General features: G+C 38.0%; 1 protein-coding gene across 6 annotated transcripts in view; it reads right to left on the bottom strand.

Annotated features, from left to right (window-relative positions):
* Positions 1–25,423, bottom strand: part of GRIK1 (glutamate ionotropic receptor kainate type subunit 1) — a 379,538-nt gene that overhangs the window by 28,751 nt on the left and 325,364 nt on the right. For all 6 annotated transcript variants that reach the window (XM_040484086.1, XM_040484081.1, XM_040484082.1 and 3 more), the window contains 5 exons: positions 21,343–21,456; positions 19,393–19,596; positions 18,488–18,711; positions 12,447–12,565; positions 8,137–8,354 (listed from right to left, as the gene is read on the bottom strand). In XM_040484086.1, coding sequence (XP_040340020.1) covers positions 8,137–8,354; positions 12,447–12,565; positions 18,488–18,711; positions 19,393–19,596; positions 21,343–21,456 — 879 coding nt within the window. The remainder of the gene's footprint in view (positions 1–8,136; positions 8,355–12,446; positions 12,566–18,487; positions 18,712–19,392; positions 19,597–21,342; positions 21,457–25,423) is intronic.

The following is a 25,423-nucleotide window of genomic DNA, read 5'->3' as shown; positions in this document are numbered from 1 at the left end:
TTTGGTCTCCCTATAGTGCCTGGGAGTTAAACACTCACTGGGAAATGATTTACAATGTGTCTGTGTGCAGTTAAAAACTACTTATTGAAAGCAGTAATAAGAACCAGAACATGCAGGGTTTACTGTTTGACAAACAGTATTCTAAGCACTTTGCATATATTAATTCATTTAATCTTCACGGTGATCACATGAGAAAGATTCCATTACCATGTCTGTTTTATAGGTGAGGAATCAGAAAACCACATGAGGAAATGATAAAGCCAGGGTTTGATTCCAGCAATATGGCTCCAGGGTCTGTGTTCTTAAGCAATGGGGCAGGGGGGGTGGGGGGCAGGGATCGACAGGGGATCTGTTTTAATACACAGAACAACAAACTCATGACTTGGCTAGTTTTAACAGCTAAGTTTTCTAAAGAAACAATTGCAGTAAGTAGCATTGGTATTTTTCTGATAATCAGAGCCCCTGTACCTCTTGTAGTCATCATGTAACATATGGAACTATTTACATAAATTTAGACAAAACGTAAGAATTTTCAGGAGTGTGACAGTTGGGACCTAGTTAGAAGTGTGGATATTGTTTATATTTTTTCCTTTAACAGTATTTTGTATTTCATATAGTTCTGTTGTTTTCAGTTTCAGGGTTTCTTCCTGTGTGTATAAATATGTGTAAATTCTTCAGTGTAAGATGGTCTTAAGACTGGTAGAACCTCTGTCTTATAGACATGGGCCTCTAATATCTCATTTTTACTGAGATAAGCATTATTTATCACAATATTTCTTGAACCAGGTTATAAAGCTTCTACATTGGAGATGTATAATCCTATTATTTAGTAAAATGAATAATTGTGCAATTCTATATAAGACCAATACATCTGAAGACTTTATATAGAGATCCATGTTTATATATGCTTATACATATACATATACATATACATATATATAAGCATATATAAATATACCTATATACATATATATATGCATAACCACACACACATGCATACACACTGGGATAAATGATTAATATTTGATCTTTATAACCATATTAAAAGTGATATTATAAATGTGGTGAATATATGCACGTTTAACAAATAAAATGCCAAAACCAGTTACATTTTAAAACCTTCAATTTACTTTTTTTCTTTAGATAAATCCTGATTTAAGAACAATCTTAAAAATCAAAGATGTGGAAATCATCTGTGTAGAAATCCAAGCTTTGGGAGCAAATAGTTGCCTTCAAAGCAATCATTTTCTCTAACACACACAATTAAATATATTATTTCATTAAATAATACATTCTCACGAAATTTTAAAAATATTTAAATTACAAAAATCACTGCAAAAGATCTCAGAAGAAAACATTTATACTTATAGTGAGGGCTTCTGTCTTTCAAATGTATGTAATATGATCATTGCAGTTGATCATGCTCTTGATAGAAAGTTATGACATTTGCAGAATCTCCAAGGTTTTAAAAATTCATGTTCCCCTTTAAAAAACTCCCTCAGTGGGATTTAAACACCTTTGCTAAAACATTTTTCATGTTTTTTTCCTCCTGTCTAGAGTTAAAGATTGGTCCATTACAGGCAATATTACAGGATTTGAAAAAGGTTAGCTTTAATTGACCTCATAGATTTCTTCCCAAACAAATACAGTTTTAACCTACGGGACTTAACATTTTGGGTACTGGTGGTAAAATTAGCTGAATCTTTCAAACACAAGCTAATATCTTCTTATGCAGAGAAGTTTGAGAAATGTCTTTCATTTTGTGCTTCTTTATATGACTATTTCTGTCTGAAACCTGTCTCCTCATAATGGCTCATTGCTTCAGTTCCACTGGTGTGGTGCTCAATAACTTTTTTGAAATGTCTTTGGGCTTGATGACAGCTCCTAACCACCCCCTGGAAGGAGATTATAAAGGTTAGAGAGTCCCTTATTCCCATAGCTGGTCCAAAGTCCGTAGACCATGAAAGCCAGAAATGACAAGTCTGTTATGATTTTTTTAAACCTATTTTATCCAAGTCATTTTAGACTGAATCATGATCTAATCTGTGTAATTCTCTGGCTTGGGTCTGAGAGGATAGTGATTTGTTACAAGGCAAGCTTCTACTGCGAAACATTTCTTACATGAGCATTTTCTACCTTTCTGGCTCACAAGGACTTCTGATGTTCACACCACTTCCTGTCTGCACAAGACATGCTACTTAGTCCCATGTTGCATTGCATTTAACAAGTCTGTGTGCATCTGGTCTCTTTATTGCTCTTCAGGTCTTCAAGCTTTGTACACACTTTTATACCTGTCCCTCTCTTGTCTCTTACAGTGCCAACCTCAGGTGCTGGTCAAATTGGAGATCTTAGAAAGCATATAAATTAAGATGAATCCATCTGAACTACTGTACTCTGCTTCTAAGTTGAATTCTAAGGACATCCTCACCATCTGTTTCCTACCTACCATCTGGAAGTAGTTCTTCTGCAAACACCATGTATGCATTTAGGAAAGCTTCCAAAGACTAAGTCTTTGTTTGGCCTGGCCTCTGGAGGTCTTTGAGATCTTGGGGGCACAGGTATTTCCTCTGGATTTCTTTGTCCGTTAGTAGAAGGCACACCTTCCAGAGATCAGTGACAGTAAGAAATTGGAACAAGGACCAAATTAGAGTTTTTTAAATCCACAGGAATTAGAAAAGTAGGACTTATAGGTAGGGGTGTTGAATGCTAATGGTGATGATGTTATTGGTGAAAATTACAGTAAATTCTAACGTCCTGATTGTTTGCAATTTTCCAAGTAGTATTATAAACACATGACCTCTATGAAGTTATTTATTCCTTAAAATAATCTTATAAGCTAGCTTTTATCCTCAATAAACAGAAAGGGAAATCAGGGGCATGGAGTTTAAAAAACTTGCCAAGGTCAGTATAGCTAATAAGCTAATAACAAACCAATTACTATCTTAGCTAATATAGCTAATAAAGTCAGAATCTGAAGCTATGCTGCCTTGCTCCAGAATACGTAATCTGAAGCACTTCACCATAAATTTTAATTTATATCCCAGCAATTGGTGTTAGGCATATCTCCTGAGAAGACTGGCTGGTATCCTCTATTTCTGAACAATAGACTGGCACCATTATTCTGTTTGGAGGTTGGTTTGCAAGGGGCACTGGGATATCCTCCTTTTTAGATCTCAAACTGTGCTTAGACTTTTTACAACAAGGCCTTCTTTAACTGGAAAAAAAAATGTGACTTGCTAAACTGTCATCATGAGACCAAAGTTTGGACTATTCCCTTTACCCTGAAAGGTAATTAATAGAATTACATCAAGGAGAAAGAACAGAAGTTTTGTACTTTCCTTACCTTCTATGAGAGATGGAGAAAACTAATGTCTTAGTGCTCCATTATGAAAGGGAAAGCTGGAGCTGGATGCCATTGCTGTCAATTTTCTTGGGTATAAATGAGGTAATGGTTCGTGTTGACCTTGGGGATGCTACACCCACCTTGTGTCCACAGGTTGGCCATGAACTGACTGATCTTTGTACTTCCTAAGATGCTGGTGGTGGTCTTGGGGAGTTAGAAGGGCAGGGAAAACTTTTACCGTTCAAGCATTTGAAACACTAGAAAGAACCAAGAAATTCTGCAGCAGAGAGTTGAGAAACCAATCCAGTTAATATCATATTATGATTTAGTATTATCCCTAGTGGGATAAAGAAAAGGGAGTTTGTTGAAAAATTCTCCCAAATGAAGTCTCTTGAGATTCTAAATTATTAAAACACTGACTTATAAAAAGAGTTCATTTATTAGCAATACAAACAAGACAAGGAGAAATAAAAGATCCCCAAATATCAGGGGATTTCCTGAGACATCTTTAACAGTCCCTGGATGGCTGATAAAATACTCTTCCTCTCTTTAACCTTGTCTTGGTAATTGGCCTAGTGGTAACTGACATCCTTTGAACAAATAGATATTATATCATCCCTAGTGTTGAAGACTTTAAGACTCAAAGTGCTGACAACCTTGAGAAAATATAATGTTTAATAAGCATCATTAACAGAGTGACTTTGGCCACAAAACTTAAGAGTTGTTCCTTTCTCTGGACAATATCAAATTCCAGGTGTCCACCTAGAGCTTTGTGAATCATGTGAAATTGAATTTATGATTTAACCCTGGTTTTCTTGTGTAAACACAGTCTCTGATGACCAATGTAGTTATTCTGTATACAAATGACTCAGTGAAGGAAAACTGCTTCAGCCTTTCCTGTCTTAGACACATAGTACCTTGACTAACACTTGCTTAATAGATGTCAATTTATTCCCTCAGCCTTACCTGAATTCAGATGGTAGAGAGCGGAATTTCACCTGAGCTATTTGAACAAATTAAATTTTGGGGTGTTTTTCATGTTGAAAATCAAGTAAACTAAATTTGAAATCTAGGGTTGTGCTGTCTGCAAGAGTAGAAAAGTCTAGCGGAAAAAACCCAATAGATTTTGACTGAAACTTTAGTAAGCAACTTCTGGCCACACTTTTCAAAGAGAAACTTCTCTAAATTCTTGTGGTCTAGAGACCACATGTGAGCAATTAGGGTATTTTGTGTCTTCACAAATTTTGATAATTTCTACAGTTCTTTCCTTTTCGGTACTTCCTATTCCATAGCTCTAAAAACCATTTAGAATCAATTTGAAAACAAAAGGACAGATTTCTACCATTTGGATGCTGCCAGAGGTAGGAAAAAAAAAGTTTCTTCCCCTGGGAACAAAAGCACTTGAAGTTACACTGTGTGTGATAAAATGCTTCTTATTAGAACCTTCCTTGTGGTTGAGTGGAGATGAGACCCATCTGAGCAAATGGATTATGACCCCAAAATAGATTCTCATCCAGGTTATACTAAGCGAAGATGGTTTTTCTTACTCATTCAATAGCCCAAGAGAGGATATTGTCTTCAATTGAGAGAAAGTGAGGGAGGGAGCCCTGATGGCACAGCCGAGGTGAAATGGTAATGAAGAGCACCGTCAGGACTGAGGTTTTTGACCATTAACTACTGTCACTCAGTGACTCCAGGTGGAACTACCCTGAGAGCTGACAGCCTGGAATGTTTCTTTCCCTTGTGGAGTAATCCAGCTTAAGAACCCTGAGTGTGTATCCCTCTGAAGCTTTCTGACAGCTTGCCTCCCTCAAGGGGAAAACTAAATCGGATTTAGTCCTTGTTCTCTTTTTACAAATAAATTCCTTCTTGATAAATAAGGTTGCTGGGCTACAAGCTAACTTGTAAATCGAGGAACATGGCAACAGTGTCTTTTCCTGTGTGGGTCTCTATTATCCCTGCTGCTGTGGTCTGAATGTGTCCCCTGAAATTCGTATGTTGGAATCTTTAACCCCCAAAGATGATAGTATTAAGAAGTGAGGCCTTTGGGAGGTGTTGAAGTCATGAGGATGGAGCCATTATGAATGGGATGAGTGCCTTATTAAAGAGGCTCCAGAGAGAACCCTTGTCCCTTCCTCCATGTGAGGATACAGTAAAGAGTCTGTGACCTGAAAGAGGGCCCTCAACTCAACCATGCTAACGCCTTGATCTCAGACTTCCAGCCTCTGGAAGTGGAGAAACACATTTCTATTTTTTATAAGCTACCCAGTCTGTGGTATTTCATGACAGTAGTCTGAATGGACAAAGACACTTGCTCTCTTCCCTCCCTCCATCTTTCATAGAATTCATTAGTACATTTGTTTGGTTTTTGGAAACATGTTTTCTGAGGGCCTGCTATGTGCTAGGCATTGCTTTAGGTTCTGGGGACATAATGGCAAACAAAAGAAAGAAATTCTCTACCTTCAAGGAGCTTACTCTGAGGTTTGGCTGAAGCCTGCCTCTTCCATTGACAGATTTGTAAATTTGGGGCAAGCTATTTAACTGAGTTGTGCCTCATTTTCTTTGTATAATGGGAATAATATCAGTACTTGCCTCAAATGGTCTTTATGAGGATCAGATGAGATCATCTATGTAGAACATTTAGAAACAGAGTGCGTGGCTATGAGCTAGGGTGCTGGGCATGCTGCTACTTTTCACTGCTGTTGCTGGTACTATGATCACATTCTTTCTCCCTGAGATGTTTCTTGAATCATCATTTGCCTGGTGACCTGAGAGACCACTTTCATTTGTGCCTCATTTTCAGGGCCAAGGAGCAAGCAGGAACCCTCTATGAAAATGCCCAGGGAGTAGAAGTTGTGAGAGTAGCTCATGACTGTTGTAGGGAAATGCGCTATCCAACACACTGTAATGTGGCCACCCCAGGGTCCTGCTGGAATAATGGGGACCAGCACCCTTTATATACAAAGAGGCATGTGGGCAGAAAGAGATCAAAATGAGGCCAAGGGATGCTTTGTGAATACACAGATGATTTGCACAGGAGTAACGTCAGGCCCATTGCTTTTGCAAACGGCAGCCTCTCTCTCTTCTGTATTTGTCGTATACATCCAGAAGGTAGGAGAATCTTCTCTGCCTCTACTTATCTACTTCCCAATACTTTAAAACTTTCTGATACTGGTGAAAGAGGTAAATCATTTCAGATTTTTTTCAGACATACCCAATTCTACTTTGGCAGTGTCCCTCAGTCCTATATGCCTTGCAGGTAACTTTCCTGGTTTCTGACAAGCATCGTGATGAATCACTAGCTTGGAGTAACTTCTGTCTCTTCACACTATTGATTTTACAAAAATCCAAGCTTTCAGAAGCATGGAAAGCCATATATTTAATGTCATTTGTCCTTAAAACAACACTCGTCTAGGGAAGAAACAATCACTGCCCTTTATACATTCACTAAATCAATGACATATTTCTTAAAATGAAAAGAATGTTTAAAAATCATTTTTTTCTAACAGAGAGGAAAAGTAAATCCTAACTTTTTATGGTGCTCTGTTTTTGATAAACCTCTGGGTATAGTTTACTCTTAAAACAAAGTAATTTTTATTTATTAATTAGTATTGTTATTGTTGAATAAAATTTACTGCATAAGTGGTACCTGTTTTCGTGAACCAACACTGGTAACAACGAATTGTTCCTTTTTTCACCCTTAGTTTTTTTATTCCTAAATTAGTATCTACTCAATCCTGGGATGACAACTTCATTTTTGGTAATCTAGATGTGAAACCTTGACACGGGTGTTTTTAGAATTTATTTCGGTTGCGCTACTGTTTTTCTTTTTCTTTGTCTTCACATGTACAGTTGCCTCTTAAAAGAAGGTCTAACCCATCCCTGTCATAGACCAGGCTTGTGACTTTGAGCAGATAATTTAGCTTCTGAAGGCTTTGTTCTCTTAATAAGTAAAGCCAAGGGCTGACCTTCATGATCTCTAAGGTGTTTTTGTTATCTCTACACCTCCCAGGATCTATTGAAATCCCACCACCCCGCCTACCCATGGAGCCTATTGTGTCCGAGATTGCATAATAAAAGTACTAAGGCTTATTTCATAGGCAAGGAAGAAATCAGTTGCATCACTCTAAGTAAGTAATTACAAATACTGGAACAATGAAATGCACTTGACAATAAAACTATGTGACTCTAACTTTAATTCTCCTTTGGTGCTTTGGAAGGCACTCCAAGCTATTGGAAAGCTTCAGGCTACCCTGGTGGCACCGTCCTCACTGGTGCAGATACAATATTTGACTGGACTCCCTCAGAATGTTTTTGGTTCTGAATCTCCAAATAAATTCCAGTGTCAATATGTTTATTTGTTATCCGTTTCTATCTCATTAGATACAGAACAGAAAGAACAAAACAATGATATTCAATTATTCTGTAATCTGTCAGAATTTCAAATTAAGGAATCTTCGTTTTATAGGTTCCACGCATGAGTGATTAGTTAATGGGTAGTTGAGCTGTATTCAGAAAACAGCATTTTTGTTGCTGTTGTTCTAGTGACGGCAAGAAGATACTGACCTATAGATCTGAGTGTACTAAACTGGGGATAGAGGAACCAGAGAAACTGCTTTATACTGACTGCTGGGGGCACATATGTTCCTTGTAATGGGAGTGTGTCATAGTAAATTTTATTATTTTTTTAAACCTGCCCCCCCCATCTTTATTTTTAAGAGAGACTCTTCTATTCCACGTTTCCCTCCCCTTGGTATGAGGTAACCATTGAGAACCCATTGTCAGTTTCTTACCTTGAAGAAGGTCATTGTGGATCCATCTCTGACTGCCCCATATTCTATCTTGGTTTGCTTTGCCAGATCATCTGCTGAATCTATGGGGGATTCCATTCTCTCCACTGTCAAGAAGGCAGCCAGGTTGGCAGTGTAGGATGAAATGATGATTAAGGTGAAAAACCACCATATCCCGCCAACTATTCTGGTTGATAGAGCTTTGGGCATCAGCTCTGATCCTGTGATGGTGTCACCAGAATAAGAGTGTTAAGCAAAGCTAAAAGAGAGAAGACTTATGATTCAACACTAGTCTAGAGATAATGCATTTTTGTGACATGAAAATTATAAAGCCATCAAAGACTTGCTCTCTTGTGTGTAGGTGAAATAGAAGTATTTTTTCGAATTAGAGCAAAATCTAAATAATCTTTTTCACTAATCACAATTACTGCTTAAAATGCAACTTATTGACATTTGATGGTATTAAATGTGTTTAACCCTGAGATATTCTATGTCTAAAATTTATAGAGTTAGTTTAGTTGCTTAGATCTGAGTTTGTTTGCTTGTTTTTTGTTGAAAAGTCAACCCCCAATCTTTGGATGCTTTTATTAAACTTTTAGATATGTACCTTATTGTGTGAAATAAAGTCTTATCAGTTTTTATACAGCTATGAAAACTTTGAAGTGCTAACATATTTTTATTTAAGGTTAAAGGATATGAGAAACTTTTAAAAGATTAACATATTATGCCATTTGTCTCATGTACTTTAATAAGACATTAGGATTTTACAATAAAATGAAATAGGATAAAGCCACACTTGACAGCAGATGAATCCTTTTTCATTGTTTTATGCTACTTTTAAAGTCAAAATTATTTTTTTTCTAATGTATATTCTTAGTTGACTGAGGAGAATGTATTCATTGAAAAACATACTTTTGTTTTTTTAAAGTGCTCTTTTATTAATTATACATCAATGACTGGCTGTTTCTTAAGTGGAAAGGGGCTCTTTCTGGTAAAAAAAAATCCATTTTTATATGTCATCCAATGATTATTGTGAAAGATAACATGGAGAGGCACTTAACATGTTTTCTAAGAGACCCTTTCTCTCTAAAAGAAAGGGTCTATGGGCCAAGTGTCCTTACACAAAGGTTAGACATTTGTGAAGACTCCCTAGCTCAAAACTGTTGGTCAACCTGAGCTATGAAGGTCAATAAATCCAGTAGTAGAATTAAAAGGGATAGAAGGGGATATGCAGGGCTCATTCCAGTTGTTCTGATCATGGGCAGATTTTGGCTACTCTGCTTGCCTGAAATTCACCATGGATTCTGTACTTGGCATTTCCTCCATGAACTTGGGGGCATGATAAGTTTATATGACTAGTTAAAAAGTTGAAGAAAAACACCCTGAATGTAAAAATCCAAAACGTGAAGTAGAACAGGGGAAATATCTGGTTTCAAAGATTCTTTCGCTATTCTGATTGGGTGTTTTGAAGTTTTGTAGTCAATGGCTTAAGATGGAAAGGGGAATTGGAGTTTACCAATCTACAGATAAACGAGTTTATGCTCAAATTTAATCTATAAACAGACACACATATTGCTCATGAAATCAAAGCCAGCTCGGGGCTCATGATAAGCAGATCAAGGTTGGCAGAGTTTCCGGGCTTTGAATTAACAGATATATTTTCCTAATGCTCTTAGGAAATCTAGGAGCTTTATTCTCTTTTAATGAGGTAAATAGTTTCATTGCAATTTGTATTTCCTTCTTTTGTTTGTTTGAATTTGGGTGTGTAATATTACACAGATTTATAATAGTTTCCATTAAATTGCCTCCAAGGATTTAGTGGGATAGTTTGTTGCTGTTGTTTTAATCTTGTGGTTTAATGGGATTTATATGCCTGTGGGTGTCTGCGTGTGTTTAATGCCCAAGGTTGTTTCATATCTTTGTACTTAATTGATCTAGCAGCCTTTTGGCAGTGTGATATTATTTAGATCTTTAGTTGCTTATCATTAAAATACCATTTATTTCATAAAATAGCCATGGGAAAGAAGTAATACAGTTAATATAGATATATTTTCTTAGCTTATAGTTATAGATTTTCTCCTATAAATTTATGCTTCTGTTATTTTGTAGCATTCGTGAAAATATAAGGTAGTAATTTGTTATTTGTGTAATTATGTATTATGCGGCAGCAAAACTGGATAAGCCCATTGATAACCAACCTCTGACAGGTAACAAAAAATACAAATTCGCATCTAGCATATTTAAAATAAATGTACTTTTGAATGAAGTTGTGGAAATTGAAAAAAATAATTAGTAGAAACCTACTCAGATTGCATTTTAAACCCTTGGCATATGATATAAATTAGATTTCTGGATATGTCATTGTGTTCTTTATTGTCACATAGTTTTGTGACTTTCATGACCCTCAGTGTTAACTGAAATACTTAGAAATGGCTTTCCTCAAATAGAGATGATCTGTCCAAGTTCAGAAGTAGAGAGAATGAAGTTATGAAAGCAATAAAAGTTGAGTGAAACATCCTTAGAAAATTTTGGGATGAGAGACAATACTTGCTGAAGTCCCTTTAGTGCCTTTTACGGCAGACATGACAGCCAATCCTGATCCAGACTTTGCTCACGCTCTGTAGAAAAGAGAAAGTCTGATCATCACATTAAAAAAGAAATTAAACAAATGGTTTCCAATTGAGTACAGTGACAAGCTTCTGCTAACAAGAGAGAGCACAACAGTTGATACAGAAGGTTGCTACCTGGCCCAATGCCACATGCTAAAGACAGATGCACTAGGAGTCATCAGTACCACAAATTTGTATACGATGATATTTCAACTGACAAATATTTTTAAACTTCTTGAAAAACAAGCAGAGTCTGGTTGGGGCTGACTGTCATGTACCCAAGGTAGTGGTAACGATCAGACACTGCATCCCATGGTTTGCTGTGGATGATGGTAAACTCCAAACAGAATATGAAAGAGATTTGGGGAGGTGGGTGCACTCATATGACACAAGACAGTCACGATCATATATACCTGCATGGACTTGCTGCGTGCTCTTTGAAACCCATGTCTATATTTTTCTATTCTAATGGTACAGAAAGGCAAGCTATAGTGTGTGGGGGAGGGGTCGGTCTCCCTATTTTTTGAAAGTAATTCCTTACAAGATAAATGTCCTAAAAATTAAATGCATTGGTAAAGCAGTATATAGCTTCTAATGGGTTTTCCTGCAGAACTTAAAGTTCTGTGCGATGCTCTAAACTTACCCAACTGATTCGTAGTAAATTAGGTGCTATGTCTATACGTATTTAACGATGCCCACATAAACTATGCTGAACTGCCAGATGAGAGAATTTACTCACTTTCCTCAAATATTTGGCATTTCCACACTACAGACCCTTGTTCTCTCTATCATTTGTAGACACAGAATGTAAACATTTCCAGTGGTATTATAACAACTCCCTTATGAGAAGCCTTAGGTTCACCCCCAAGTAACAAACATGTTTAATATATATTCTTGCTGAATTTTCTCTGCCAATTTATTTAGCAGCTTATTGTCAAATGAGCAGATTATTCTAAAGCGACAGCATCTGTGACTTATGATTTTCTTAAATTAATGCATTTAATCTTGGGAAGTCTTTTCTAGACCATACGCCTAGAATCAAAGCTGAGGAAAATCCACGAAAGCGTTGGATTTCTTCCAAAGTTTAAAAAAACTCCCTCCTCCTTCCCCACCAAAATCAAAATCCCCACATCATAGGAACTATAGAAAATATATTACAACTCTGTGGATTGGATTTCATTTCCTCAACCTTGAGAGTTTACTGTTGCTGTGCTTACTGATCAAGGAAGACTGAAAAGTTACAAGCTGAGATGGATCCCAGTAGGGTTGCCAGAGTGGGAACAATTTAGTTAGTGTCAGCTATTGGAAAAATGTCAGCCAACTTAATTTTCAAAGGATTCAAATTCCACTCCTTTCGAACCCTTGGCTTGCACAGTTATGGCTGAAAAGGAAAGATCTGATACCTCCACCTGTGCAAATTTGTAAACCATTTCTAAGGTACTTTAACCTTTACTTCCTTCTAGGAACATTTGTATTCACTGCTTGGTAGAAGTCTTATTTTAGAAATATAACAAGACGTTCCATTTAGTTCACATTTTTATCTTTGCTATTTTTAGAACTGGCTGGGAAGGTCAGGTTCTATTTTTTTTTGATTCCTGAGATGGTTTTTCAGCCTACCCTCTCGCTTTAGGGTGGAGTTTACCAGCAACAAAGCCTGTCAGCAGACTCTGGGATGCCTGTGACAAAGATGGGCAACCGATGTACCTTGCTGCATGAGAGCGCCAACTCCAAACCAGAAACTATTTAGTAAAGTAAAATTGTTTTCCACCACATCTGAGTCAGGGTTGCATGGGTGGGGGTTATACCACTCGTAGGGTGTAAACCTGCATAGTTAACAGAAACAGTCTGTAAACATCAGATAAATGCACGTGGCACCAACAAAACTTGCTGAACAATAAAGAAAACCCAACAATCAATGGTGAAAGTAATCAAACCCAAACAGTAAAGGCAATATTCATCAACTTACAGCTTTGGTGGGCAAGGTCAAAGGAGACTTGAGACATTATATTTACCAAACTTCTTATTTCTAGGCCAAGTGCTTTGGTTGGCTGGAATTGTACGTCTCCGACCTACATTTACTGGATTCTTCTGAGTTTTCATTCATTTCCATTTTACTGAACAACTAGTTGGGCTGTAAAGAAAGGTTCACTCATCCCAAGTGTTTACCCCACCAAGCAGCAATGACTGCTACATACACTGGTTTCATACCAAGTGTCAAGATACTATGTTGCTAGAGGCTGGGGGACACAAAGTGAAGGGGTGCCTTGCCTGCGAGGGGCATCTGTGGACGGATGCTTAAAAGAAGTATGTGGTTTAATGATTTCATAACGCATCAAAAGACCTGCAATTGTGAAAAAATTAGTGAACAAAAAGAAGGTGTGGATTTGGGGTATATTCGATTTTGTTCAGTTCATATATGGAAAGGAAAATCATAATCTTTCAATGAAGAGACAAAGTTTAAACTTAGAAGTATCCTGGACCAGGGGATACGGATAGGGTTCATGAGTGTTAACTCTATAGCTTGTCTCCCTGGAGAGCTTTACATTCAAATTTCCCTTTTGATTTGTTTTTATTTTGTTGATAGAATGACGGATTGTAGTCACTTGATCAGCAGTCCTAGCAGGTTAGGAAGTCGATCTTCAACAAGTCACTTAACTTCTCTGGCCTCAGTTTCCTTATTTGTAAACAAGATGGAATCCAGATATCTCTGGGATGTGTGAAAATAAAAATCTGAGGAAGAGATTTTTGGTTCTTTCTCTGTTTTTGAAAAATCTGTCTGACCTTTGTAGCCCAAGGAGTTGCCTGCTCTGTGGTTATTTTGTAGGGCTATCTTGCCAGGGGGCACTTATTTTTCCAAAGAGACATTAGCAGATGCTCGGCAAAGTGATCTGGAAATGATTTAAAATGCAGGAGTCCTTAGGCTGGAAGCTTTGCCATTTGCCATTGGGTCCTTTGAATGCAAGCAGGAGCGTTAGAGTAATGTTAAAACCCCATAAAACCGATAAGAACATACGGAATGCTCTCCAGCCATAAGGTTTCAGCAGTAAACAATAGCAGGTTGCTGACACAATGGGGAGAACTGGGATTAAGGTGAATACATTATCTAGAGCAAAAAGCAGGGCACACTATGAAGCATGCACAAGGAACTGGGCAGACCCTCTGAATGCAAAACCATTCCCTAAAACCCTGGACACCTTCTGGAAAGTGTACAGGGTCTCCTCATCAGAATTAGGGGTACCAGGATAACAGCCTTATAGTTTACGCCACAATAATGGTATCCAACTCATTACTGAACCTTCTCCACAGCTGCAGGGTTGACAGCGCAGGTTCCTGTGAAGCTTGTGAATATAGCTGCAATTGATAATGCCATGCCAATACATTTTAATTACTGTTTCAACAATATAATTAAGTTTTGAATTTATACACTCTTCTAACCATAGTAGTTTACTGAGCTGAAGAAATGAATACCGATATTAATGAACCCACTAATTGAAACAGTATGCACAGTAAAGATGCTGTTACTTCAACAATATCATTGTCACTTGTACAATAATTTTAAAATACTAATTGCAATAAATTAGGAGGCTCATGCACTCAAAAGGAGGAGTTTTCTAAACAGACCATAAAACCTGGCAACCACTAACCCCCTGATAGTCAGGTATTTCTTCCTCATGTATGCTCTGATCAATGACCTCACCACTTCCTCTTTGAAATTCTGCTTTTGGGGCGCCTGGGTGGCTCGGTCGGTTAAGCGTCCGACTTCGGCTCAGGTCATGATCTCACGGCCTGTGAGTTCGAGCCCCGCATCGGGCTCTGTGCTGACCACTCAGAGCCTGCAGCCTGTTTCAGATTCTGTGTCTCCCTCTGTCTCTGCCCCTCCCCTGTTCATGCTCTGTCTCTCTCTGTCTCAAAAATAAATAAAAACGTTGAAAAAAAAATTAAAAAAAAAAAAAGAAATTCTGCTTTTAACTTGTGTCAGTGTTTCATACTTTGCAGTTCTAAGTGAACAATTAGTCTAATTTTCTATGGAAAAAAAGAAAACTGCCTAAGCAGCAGTATGACTCTGCCTGGTCTGCAGAGATATTTGAGGTTCTTTCTCTCTAGGACTCGGAGTGATTTGGGGTTGGACTGAGGACTATTAGCTATCAGTAGGATCCTGGGCTATAAGACACTGGTTTTTCATAATGCAATAGACCCACCTGTTGCTTGGATGTAGATATTTCAGTTTGAAATGCCCAGTGCCTGCTTAAAGGTAGCCAACGTGACAGCAATGTCAGCATCAGGAAGGCTGGGGGAAAATTAATATAGGACCCGCACAATGATGTTCTGAAGTTGCTATTCCCAATTGATACTGATCTTTAGTAAAATAACAGAGAAAGGTACAAATGTGCTTAGAATCTGTGTCAAAATTTGCATATAAAGGAGTAGCATTATGTTGAAATATAAAGGTTCATCTTGGGTTTATGTTTATATATGCCAAGCTTTTACTTGAATGAAGGATATAAAACAATCTTCAGACTGAAGATCTCTAATTAAGGGATTCTTTTTATGGCTGAGAATGAATATTGGACCTCATGAAGAAAGGGAGATATGTTCATCTTTTAAAGGGGAGAGCTCTATTTGAGTTTGTGATATAACCACTGGCTTTGTATTACAACCTTTGAGTTACAGTTTGTTTTTTGCCAAAGCCAACTTAGAAAATGTTCAGGTTTAAGAAGGCAAACATAAATCATAAAATGTAAGCAGACAGTATGTCTGGATATTTGGTTTATTTAAATTGTGTATTCATGATGGACATAATTCTTTGGGGTTGAATATTTTGCAAAAAGCAATTAAAGAATGTTAACCACAAAACAAAAACACTGAGATGCACATTTATAGAATCATAAACTAAACAAGTCATAGTAACTTAAATTTTTATGGTTTTCCTTAGTTTGTCTAACTTTATGAATTCAATTCAGTTTAGCAAATGATTTTTAAGCATCTGTCTAGTGAGAACATTAGTCCAAAAGCGGTGATGGGCTTTATTTTTTCCCCTTTAAAAGGACATAAAAGGATACACTTCAAAACGCAAATTCAAGCCTCTCTAGAGCTAAAGATGATTAGGAGATTAACTTTTTTACTTCTACTTCACTATTTTGAATGCAAACCACTAAGGTGATAACAGAAAGCTGTTTCACATCTTGGCTTCTTGGTGCAGAGTGACCAAGTTCATGGTCTCTAGCTATGATGGTGAAGTAAAAGTGAAGTGGCACATATATTCAACAAGGATTTTGTCTTTGGGAATCACCTCCAAAATATATTTAGTGGCTTTATGAAGTAGAAGTGGAAATGGATTCAAGGGTGTAGAGATGAATATAGTTGAGAGGATGATCCCCATGGCAGTGCACCTGTGTACCTCAGGGAGTTACTTCCCACGTTCCACCACCATGCTGTTTGCAAGTGTGCATTGGATGCATACAATTCCACCTTTCCAAAACCCAGAGTGAGAGGAGAGGTAGCAAGTAGGGGGCAACAAGGAGAATAAGCTAAATGAAGAGCTGGTTTATAAATGGTGCTGTCGGTGAGTAGGAACACTGAGTGGATAGTATTGATTGCAGGGTGTGTTCTTAATAGAAATAGAATGAAGTCAGAAAATATAGGGCTGTGGGTCACTAACAGCTGATAGAGAAACAACCAGAGTAAGGAGGGGAAAATGACCAAATGTTACATTATTCAGACATGTTCTGATGGCAAAAAAAGGCAAGTGAAAGGCACAGTTGGGGTCAAGTGTAAGGGTACATTTAGCCCGTATGCTTATAAGAACTTCTGGATGCTGCTGATATGTTTTGTTTCCCACTGGCCATGATCAAATCAGTATGCTAAATATTTGGTCATCAACATTGTCTTGCCTCTTCTACTCATCAACATCACAGCCTAGACAGAACCACAGACTGGGGGATATGGAAACCCACTTCCTTCTGCTGTTTGGTTTGCTCCACTGTCTCCAATATCACCCAACAGATGCGGGCCCCAGAGGAGAGGAATGGAACAACGAGTCAATGTAAAATGTCTTAACCATCGTTACAATGTACATCAAGTAGTCATGTTTGAAATAGCCATTCTAGGGCTGTATTAATTTCACTTAGTAGACAGTAATGAGAAATGCACCCCCAAAGCTCAGCAACTTGTTTCTGAAAATTTGATACCCAAAGCAACATCTTCTTTAATTATTTAAAACATTGTCTCTCAATCTTGGTGCTGTTGACATTTAGGGGTAATTCTTTATTGTGGGGAGCTATGTGCCTACTGTAGGACGTTCAGTGGCATCTATGAACTGTACCCACTTTATGCCAGTACCGTTTTGCACTCTTGGTTGTGATAACCAAAAAAATGTTTTTAGAACAGGACCAAATGTTAGCTGAAAGACAAAGTCTCTCCTAGTTGAGAACCATTGATTTAGAGCACTAAAGTACCAGAGGATAGTATCACTATACTACTTTTAACATATTATTTTTTTGTGGTACGACATATGGAAGAGAGCTTTGATCATTACTTAAACGTAGTTAATAGTTGGGCAAAATCTGGAAGATGATCTGGGGTATGGTAATGATAAGATATGGGGTATGGAGAAAACATTTATTTCCTGTTGAATATATAAATACCCACATGTGAGAGCACACATTCATTCAGTTTGACCATATGTGCCTCATGGATCTCTAAGACTTTTCTATCCTGGGTTGTTTTCCCAAACATTCCTTATAATTATGCCAGGGAAAGAGTTCCTTGGCATTCATCAAAACCAGAGAGTGGACAATGACAGAGAGCTAGCCTGAAGAAATTTTTCTCATCGAAATTCCTGGCGGGAAAACAAAAATTGATCAGGGAAGAAAGTTCACTGAGTTTTGTTGAAAGATTAAAAAGATTGAAAATGAGTGGGGGACATACAAAAGCAATTATTTTTTTACACGGTCCATCTAGGGATATCAAATGTTTAAGCCAACAGAAAGAGAAAATAGCTGTGTTTCTTTCAAATTCACCATCAAAGGTATTTAGAAAATATCATCTACTGAAAGGTATAAAAATCCTTTGAAGAATGGTGGAAAGTGGAATGGTTAAATATAGAGTTATCTCAGGAAAAAAACCTAAACTGAATCATCAATGGTAGCATAAATATTTCATGCCTCTAGACTCTACATGCTAGTAATTTTTCTTTTCATAGTTATTTCTAGAATTCTCTTTAACTCTCTATAGTTTTAAAAAATAAATTCTATAAAATCTTCAAAGTATTTTTCTTTGTTCCTGAGGATTCATAACCTTGTTTCATCCCAGTATTTCTCATTTGCTACAATAATTACTAGATAACTTTCTCCTGTTTTGCTTAACTGAATATTCCAGGGGTCAAGTGTCTGGACAGCATTTTACTCTTCCTGTTGAAATGTTTTAGATTTATTAGGTGAGCTGTTGCTTTCGTTATAATATAATTCAGGGAAAATGGGTAAATGAACATTTTATGTTGCTTGAAATACTGAGAAAGTTAAATTCATATAAAAAATATCATCTTGTCTTTTAAAAGTAACTTTATAAAAAATTAGAAGATACTCATTTACAGCATGGCCTTTGTGAGGGCAAACTTGACAGAATGGAGCAGTAGGCAAAACTAAAACAACACTTTAATGTTCTTAACCTGTATTTACCTCTAGAACATACATGTCAGTCTGAGGCACACCTAGATCTCTGGTAAATTCAGTAGTTCTCGAACTCACCTTGCAATCACAAAGAGTACACAACTGACTCCCAAGCAGGCTAAGAGCACATACATCCAAATGTCAGGAGACAGGGGGTTGAGGAAGGAGAACACTCCTGGATTGGTACCATTGGGCTTCCGGTAGAGAATGCTGATACCCAGGGTCATGAAGGGCTTGGAGAAGTCAATGACTTTCTCCCGAACATAGGTAATGGTTAGAGGAGCCACTGCCAGATCAGCCTTCTGCAAAAGCAAGTTTGAAATCATTGTCTTATTTGTATCACTTCCCAGCAAATGTCTGGACGTTTCTGGGTACTCCTGATCTATACTTCTTAATTTCAAATGTTTTTCATGCAAGAAGCTTCTGTAATGATTGGCTTTACTATAAAAGCAGTTGATTTACACAGTTAGGTTTGTGAAATGGTAGTTACTAGCAAAGAGAAGCCAGAAGGTATAAAATACACACACACACACACACACACACACACACACACACACACACACAGACATACACACATTCTGGAAGTAAATGGAAGAAAAATCTGCAGGGGTATGTCTTTAAAAAGGGCATGTAAATAAAGCAAAAAAGGAGCCACTTGGTCATAAAATCAGCTGACAAGATGAGACTTTGAGCCGCAAACTGTAGAATTCTTTATCAAATTTAAGAATCACTCAGGTTTACTCTTCCGTATGATGGATGGATCCATACATTTTTGTCCCCAATTTGTGTCCTTACTTGCCCTTCTACGTAAGCAACTCTATTTCTACATTGTTTCCTTCTACTTTTTAAACCATTTTTAGGATTCAAATAAGTGTAACATTTCTTCCGATGCTGACTTAGAATCATTTTTTTTTCTTTGACTTCTAGCTATGCATTTTATCAGACACTTAAAACTCAACTATAAGACATGCATTTTTGCTTACATGATCTATAAGTTCTTTGACCATTCCATTCCACTCTCCTTTGTCATTCTGGGCTCCATATTTGCCATCAGGGACGAGTTTGACATCATAAATGAAGCCCAAGATGTTTGACAATTCTTTCAACAGATCCAGGCAATACCCTTCAAATCTGTCATTTCCATACAAAGGCTTATCAGATTTCCTGTACATCACATAGGGTTCTTCCTATATGAAACAAACCAAATATAAAAGCCCTGTTATAATGGAAAGCAGAATTTACTTACACAAGCTCCATCCGCAGTCAGAAGATATAAAGTATTTGAAAATGATGATTAGGATATCAGAGTAAGGAAGTTAGTCACTCACCATGCTGCCTTCCCTAAACTCATCTTCCCTATACCCTCTTACCTCTCTCTCCTCAGTGTGTGAATGAGAATGTTTTCCTCCACTGTTGAGGCAGAGCTGTGAGTGAAACATGTGATAGAGACACAGTCACATTTGGACCTGAGGTCCAGCAGTGAGGGGACTGGAAGACCAGATGTCTGCCTGTCTGGTCTTCATCTGTACTCACACCCGGACTTCCTTTGCATGACTGACCCTCCCTCCTGGCTTTTATATAAGAGCTTTACCTACTAACAAAAAGGAAATCTAAATCAGCAAATATAACCTCTTGCTTTTCAGACATCCTATCTACTAGTCTCATTTCCTCATCTCTCAGTTAAATTTCATCTCAGTTTCAATATTCACTTTTATCTACATATTTTGGTTCGTTTCCTTCCAGGTGTCTTGTTCAAAGACAATTTCTATCTAAGTCTTCTTATATTATCAGTTCCATTTTCTTATTTGAACTCGCCTCAAATCTTATATCTGGTAATTCTTTGCTTATACACTTACATAATAAATCCCTTATTCTACGAATAATGGACATTTCCTCACTATCACATATCTTTAACCTTATTCTCATTTGGCTAAATGAAAATTTATTTTATTTTATAACATTATAATAATTACATTACCGATAGGCCCTTTTACTCCTCATTACACATTTTTTACTTCAGACATTTAAGACCCATTTAGGCTTATCCTCAAACAAACTGATAGAAATAGAAATCTACATTTCCATGTGATAGTTCCTGAGAAAGGAGTCACAGAAAAGCAAAACTGTTTTTATCATGGATGACCAATTCTCAGAAGTTAACAGGTTTAGAAATAAATTTGTCCAACACTATGGACTGAATCAAATAAAGCAAGAATGTCTGAAAGTGAAGATTTTAGAGGTGGAAACTCCTGTCCTTTATTCCTTGGGTTAGGGTTGGAAAAGAAGAAAAATGGACAACCTGTGGATGTACAATGACTGGATAGGAGTATGATCAGGATTCTAATAGGAAGCAGGAAGTATCCTTACCTGGGCTTTTGAAAAACCCCTTAGTAAATGGGTTATTTATGGAAGAGTGAGCAGGTCAAAGAAGCCAATAGGAATGCAGGTGAGAGGAAGGGTAGGGTATTGACATTCCAAGACCAACATAATCAGGAAGCTGGTAGCACTTAGGGCTCAGGCAGGCAGGAAAAAAGAGCACTCCTGGAGTCCAGGACAGCAGAAGTCTAGAAGCAGGGTCATTGACAGAATAAGAGCTGTGGTTGTGAAGGACAGAAGTTCTGAGAAAACCATTGGATGTTCTTACTTCTCTTTTCCCTACTTCTTTGGTCTCTTGTCTCCTTGGTTGAAAACAATCACCAGCCAGAGAGCAAGGGAGACTAATTGGATTGGGCTAGAGAGTGGAGTGAGGCTGAGTTGAGAATGGATCCAAGGTGGGAGATATTCAGAACATTGTTGGAAGCTTCTAATTCAATGCAATTATAGGTATATACAAATATAAATTTTTAGTGTCCTAATTAAAAATAGACATTTGCAGAAAAAAATGTTTAAAGTCTAGAGTCCAGATAAGACACCCTGACTTCCAGTCAACTTACCAAAATGGTGGTGACTATGAGTGTTCGGTTGGCCAGTGAATCGGTGATATTGTTGGACCTGTCTTTGTTGCCATCGGTCATGTTAAGGCCACTGTTGGAGTTCCAAATCCCAATCTACACAGAACACAATACATCAGAGGCTGCTGGCTTGTCAGTGACCCCATTTACATCAAAGAGAGGCCCCTTCTAAACCAGGAATGGACACAAAAGCTTAGAGTCTGGGGAGAAGACACCAGGGCATCACATTGAAGCTACTAACTGTGGGAAAATGAAACAATGAAGGAATGAGTGTGTACATAGAACAGGGAAAATTAGTGCCATTTGGGATGGAGTGGGGAGAGGTCTTTTCGTTTGTGAATTTATTAAACTCATTGTTCTTTGTTAATTTAAGAATTCTTAGATGAGTATCAGATTTTTCTTCCAATAGGTATTTGTTGAACACCTATTTTATGCCATGTGTTGTTGTGGGCATTGAAGGACATAGCAATGAACAAAACAGACAAGAATTTCTTCCCTCGTGGAGCTTACATTCTAGTGATACGAACCTTCCATTGCCAAAGTGGTACCATCAGTGCCTTTAAAATTTATAAGGAATGGGATGAAAGGAGCAAAGTGGATGATGGAGAGATGGGGTATCTAAAAGGGAAAAAATAAATGGAAGAAAAAAGTGTGGATGAAGAGTAGACTAAGTTCTGAGCCTGGCTTCATTGAGGAGCCAGTGCTGGTTGAGGGTGCCTGTCATGGACTATACTAGGACTGCTCATACCTCTGCTGTAGGCTCATCCTCTGTTATTCTTCTGTTGTTATGTCTGTGCACTTGACTGTGAACTCCTTCAGTGAGGGTATTCATTCTTATTGATCATTGTTCTTCCTATCACAGAACCACCCATGGCGATTACTAGTCAGTGAAACCCATTGCTCTTTTAAAAAATAATGACCCACAATTTTCTCCAGTGGCCAAGTCACTCCTGCATTAGTAGGCCCTGGAGAAGTACATTGATTTGTTTGACTTCTGGAGAAAACCAGGAGAAAAGCCTCAGGGAACTGAACTATTTATCTGAAGCCTTCTGTAGGCATTTATTGCCCGCCTGGTGAGACATACGTAATGCAGGTGTGTTTCAGAGCTGGGCAATCTAGCTGCTGTGTGACCTTGGACAGGCTGATAACCTTTCTGAGCTTTGGTTCTCTAACTGTAAAGTACGTCATCTGGATATTGACACAATCAAATAAGAAGATGCACATGAAAATCTTGATCGTTTTAAGAGCTACACGAACATTAGTAACAAAGGACATTGAAAGGACTGCCCCAGTAATTTCTTCAAGCTTGCTCGGTTGTGAAAGAATTTGGATGGTGAGTGAAATATTTATTTATTTAATTTAGAGGCAGGTAAAGTATGTCCATGAAAGAGAGGGGCAATTGTGGAACACTAACACTTGGAAAGACTCTGGGATTGGCTGGGTGGTCCTATGCTTGATCCCTAAATATATTCTCCCAGTGGGAGGACATTGCCTACATGGGCAGAATATGAGTTTTACAGACAGATTTTTGTCCAGATCGTAGCTTTGCAATGTGCCAGCAGTGTGACCTTGGGTAAGTTCATTAACCCTGCTGTGCCTCAATGCCTCACCAGCAAAATGGAGATATAAGGGCTTTTCTGATAGTTAAATAAAATATCACCAGTGGGAATTTAGGCCTCTTCTTTCCTTTTCTATTTCTTTACTTTGATTTATTGCCTAAATACAGCAGCTGGAATTTCATTTAGCTTGACAAATACTCTTTTTAGAAACGTAAATTTTTGAGGAAGTTTCAAGGACTATCCCACATTCACACACCAGTGTGAACTATTTCAATGTCACTGTTTTCTTTCTATACTTAGTAAGAGTTAGTTGACTGGTGAAATAAGGAGACAGGTCTACGTAAGTGGGAGTATGGGGTAGTGTTTGCATTTGGAAGTATTTTAAGCCTATCTGTAATGAAGTTCCTAGAAGTAGGATTGGGATGTAGGACAGCACCTTTAATAACCATTCAGTCTTTCCACCATCAAGGCCAATGCCTGTCATAGAATGCATACAATGCACACAACATCTGTAAGTCATGGAATCTTCAGATTTCTTTGGTTGGCTCTAAAGCCAGGAAAGGGAGACAACTTTTTCTTTACCCTTTTTGCAACTTGTATTCATTCTCCCACTTTTTTGGGGGGAAAGACCCTTGTTTCTAGGAAACATAACTCATGCTAACTATACCTGGAGTCTGTTGGTTTTTATCCAAAGCTATGTTTTAGGTTGTGACCAATTGACTTCTAACTCAATGAAGGCAGTGTGTAAATTGGGCTCTGGCTATATACTTCTAATTAAAACTTGACTTGGGCACTGGGGAGAATGAAACCTAACTTTTAATTAAGTATTGGAAAGTGGAGAAAATAACTGTTTGTAGCCAATATGTTAAGTAATGGGATGTGTCCTCTTTAATTTCTATTAACATCAAGTGTGTGTTTACAGGAACTATACTAATATTTGAAATTGGCAGCATTGAACAGCCTTATAATATCATTCTCTTTTAACCTATGAACTTGAAACTCTAGACAAATGCACACCACAGCTTAATGTCCAGGTCTGACTTCTTTTACCAGCCCTACCATAAATGAGGAGGTCAGGTATCATTGCTACAGCATTTCCGATCAGCTGAATCCCAGAGTCCCATTCAATGTGAACTTTCTTCTACAAAATGAGAAATGGGAGAATATATTTTTCTACTGTCTGTGTAACAGAAGTTCTTTCAAATCTAGACTAAAAGAGTATCAAATTATGGTCAAGGTCAGGTTATTCCTGGGAGGTGGACAGTGTATAGTTTGAATGACTACAGCCTTCTGTTTTCAAATTGTTTCATCAGCAAAACAGAAGTGTGTGTGTGTGTGTGTGTGTGTGTGTGTGTGTGTGTGTTTTAAACCTAAATAGTCAACTGGCTTTATCTGTTAATTAAGTGGACAGATCAGCAAATGAATGTCTCTTTCTGAAGAAGCAAGATCTCATGAGTCATGCATATTGGAGGGAGGGATACAGTTAACCAGATGCCTAGACATTTTGCATTTCAGTCTTGTTCTCTGACCTTGGAGGAGTGCCTCTAGGAAGCAGAACCTCAATTTTCAAACTGTAGAGCAAAAGCCGACAGCAGTAATTTAGCAGTGAGAAGCAGCAGAGGGTTGGATCAATTATTCGTGGGGAGGAACACTCAAGAGCTAAATTGTCTGGTCCTGCCTTCTCTCACTTTGTAAACGGGCATGCGGGAACAGCCATTTATTATCTCGGACAACTAAGGGAAGCTTCTAAGAATGAGTATCCAGATGACATTAAGCAGACCTTCTTTGAAAAAACGACACAACAAGGGCACCTGGGTGGCTCAGTTGGTTAAGTGACCAACTTCGGCTCAGGTCATGAGCTCGTGGTTTGTGTGTTTGAGCCCCACATCGGGCTCTGTGCTGACAGCTCAGTCTGGAGCCTGCCTCAGATTCTGTGTCTCCCTCTATCTGCAAGTTCCCCACTTGTGCTCTGTCTCTCTCTCAAAAATAAACATTAAAAAAAAAAAACACTTAAAAAAAACCACTACACAACAAAAAAGTGTTCAGAGAGTGACAAGCATCCATTTTCCAAATACAGAGAGTGATTCACGTAAAGTCAAAATCCAACAGTGAGGAGTGAAATATCAAGTACTTAGGAAAGAAAATAAAAGACTTGTCTGTTTCTTATATCATGAGACTCATGAACACACATTTTTGTGACAGACTTTGTAAAGGTTGCTACATCCTCTCTTGGAAAAAAATCCAGGCTGACAATTCTATACTCAATAGGGTCAGTGTGCAAAGAGTTTTTGGAATTTGAATGTGAGTCTTATTGGGACGGGACAGTAGGTCTTACAGACTAGTGCTCAGGCTACTGTAAATCGTTGATGAGCAGTCATAACACACAACAGCACACCACAGCATCTGCAACTTACAATGTGAGCAGTGATAGGTCAACAGGAAGGAAGAGACACCAAGGCATGGAGGTGCATCCCCAGGAAATGTGTTGGGGGGGGTGATTGTGG

This window comes from Herpailurus yagouaroundi, unplaced genomic scaffold (genome assembly GCF_014898765.1).
Source record: "Herpailurus yagouaroundi ecotype Mexico unplaced genomic scaffold, PumYag 162, whole genome shotgun sequence".
NCBI classification, from domain to species: Eukaryota; Metazoa; Chordata; class Mammalia; order Carnivora; family Felidae; genus Herpailurus; species Herpailurus yagouaroundi.
This window is presented reverse-complemented; position numbering and strand designations above follow the sequence as displayed.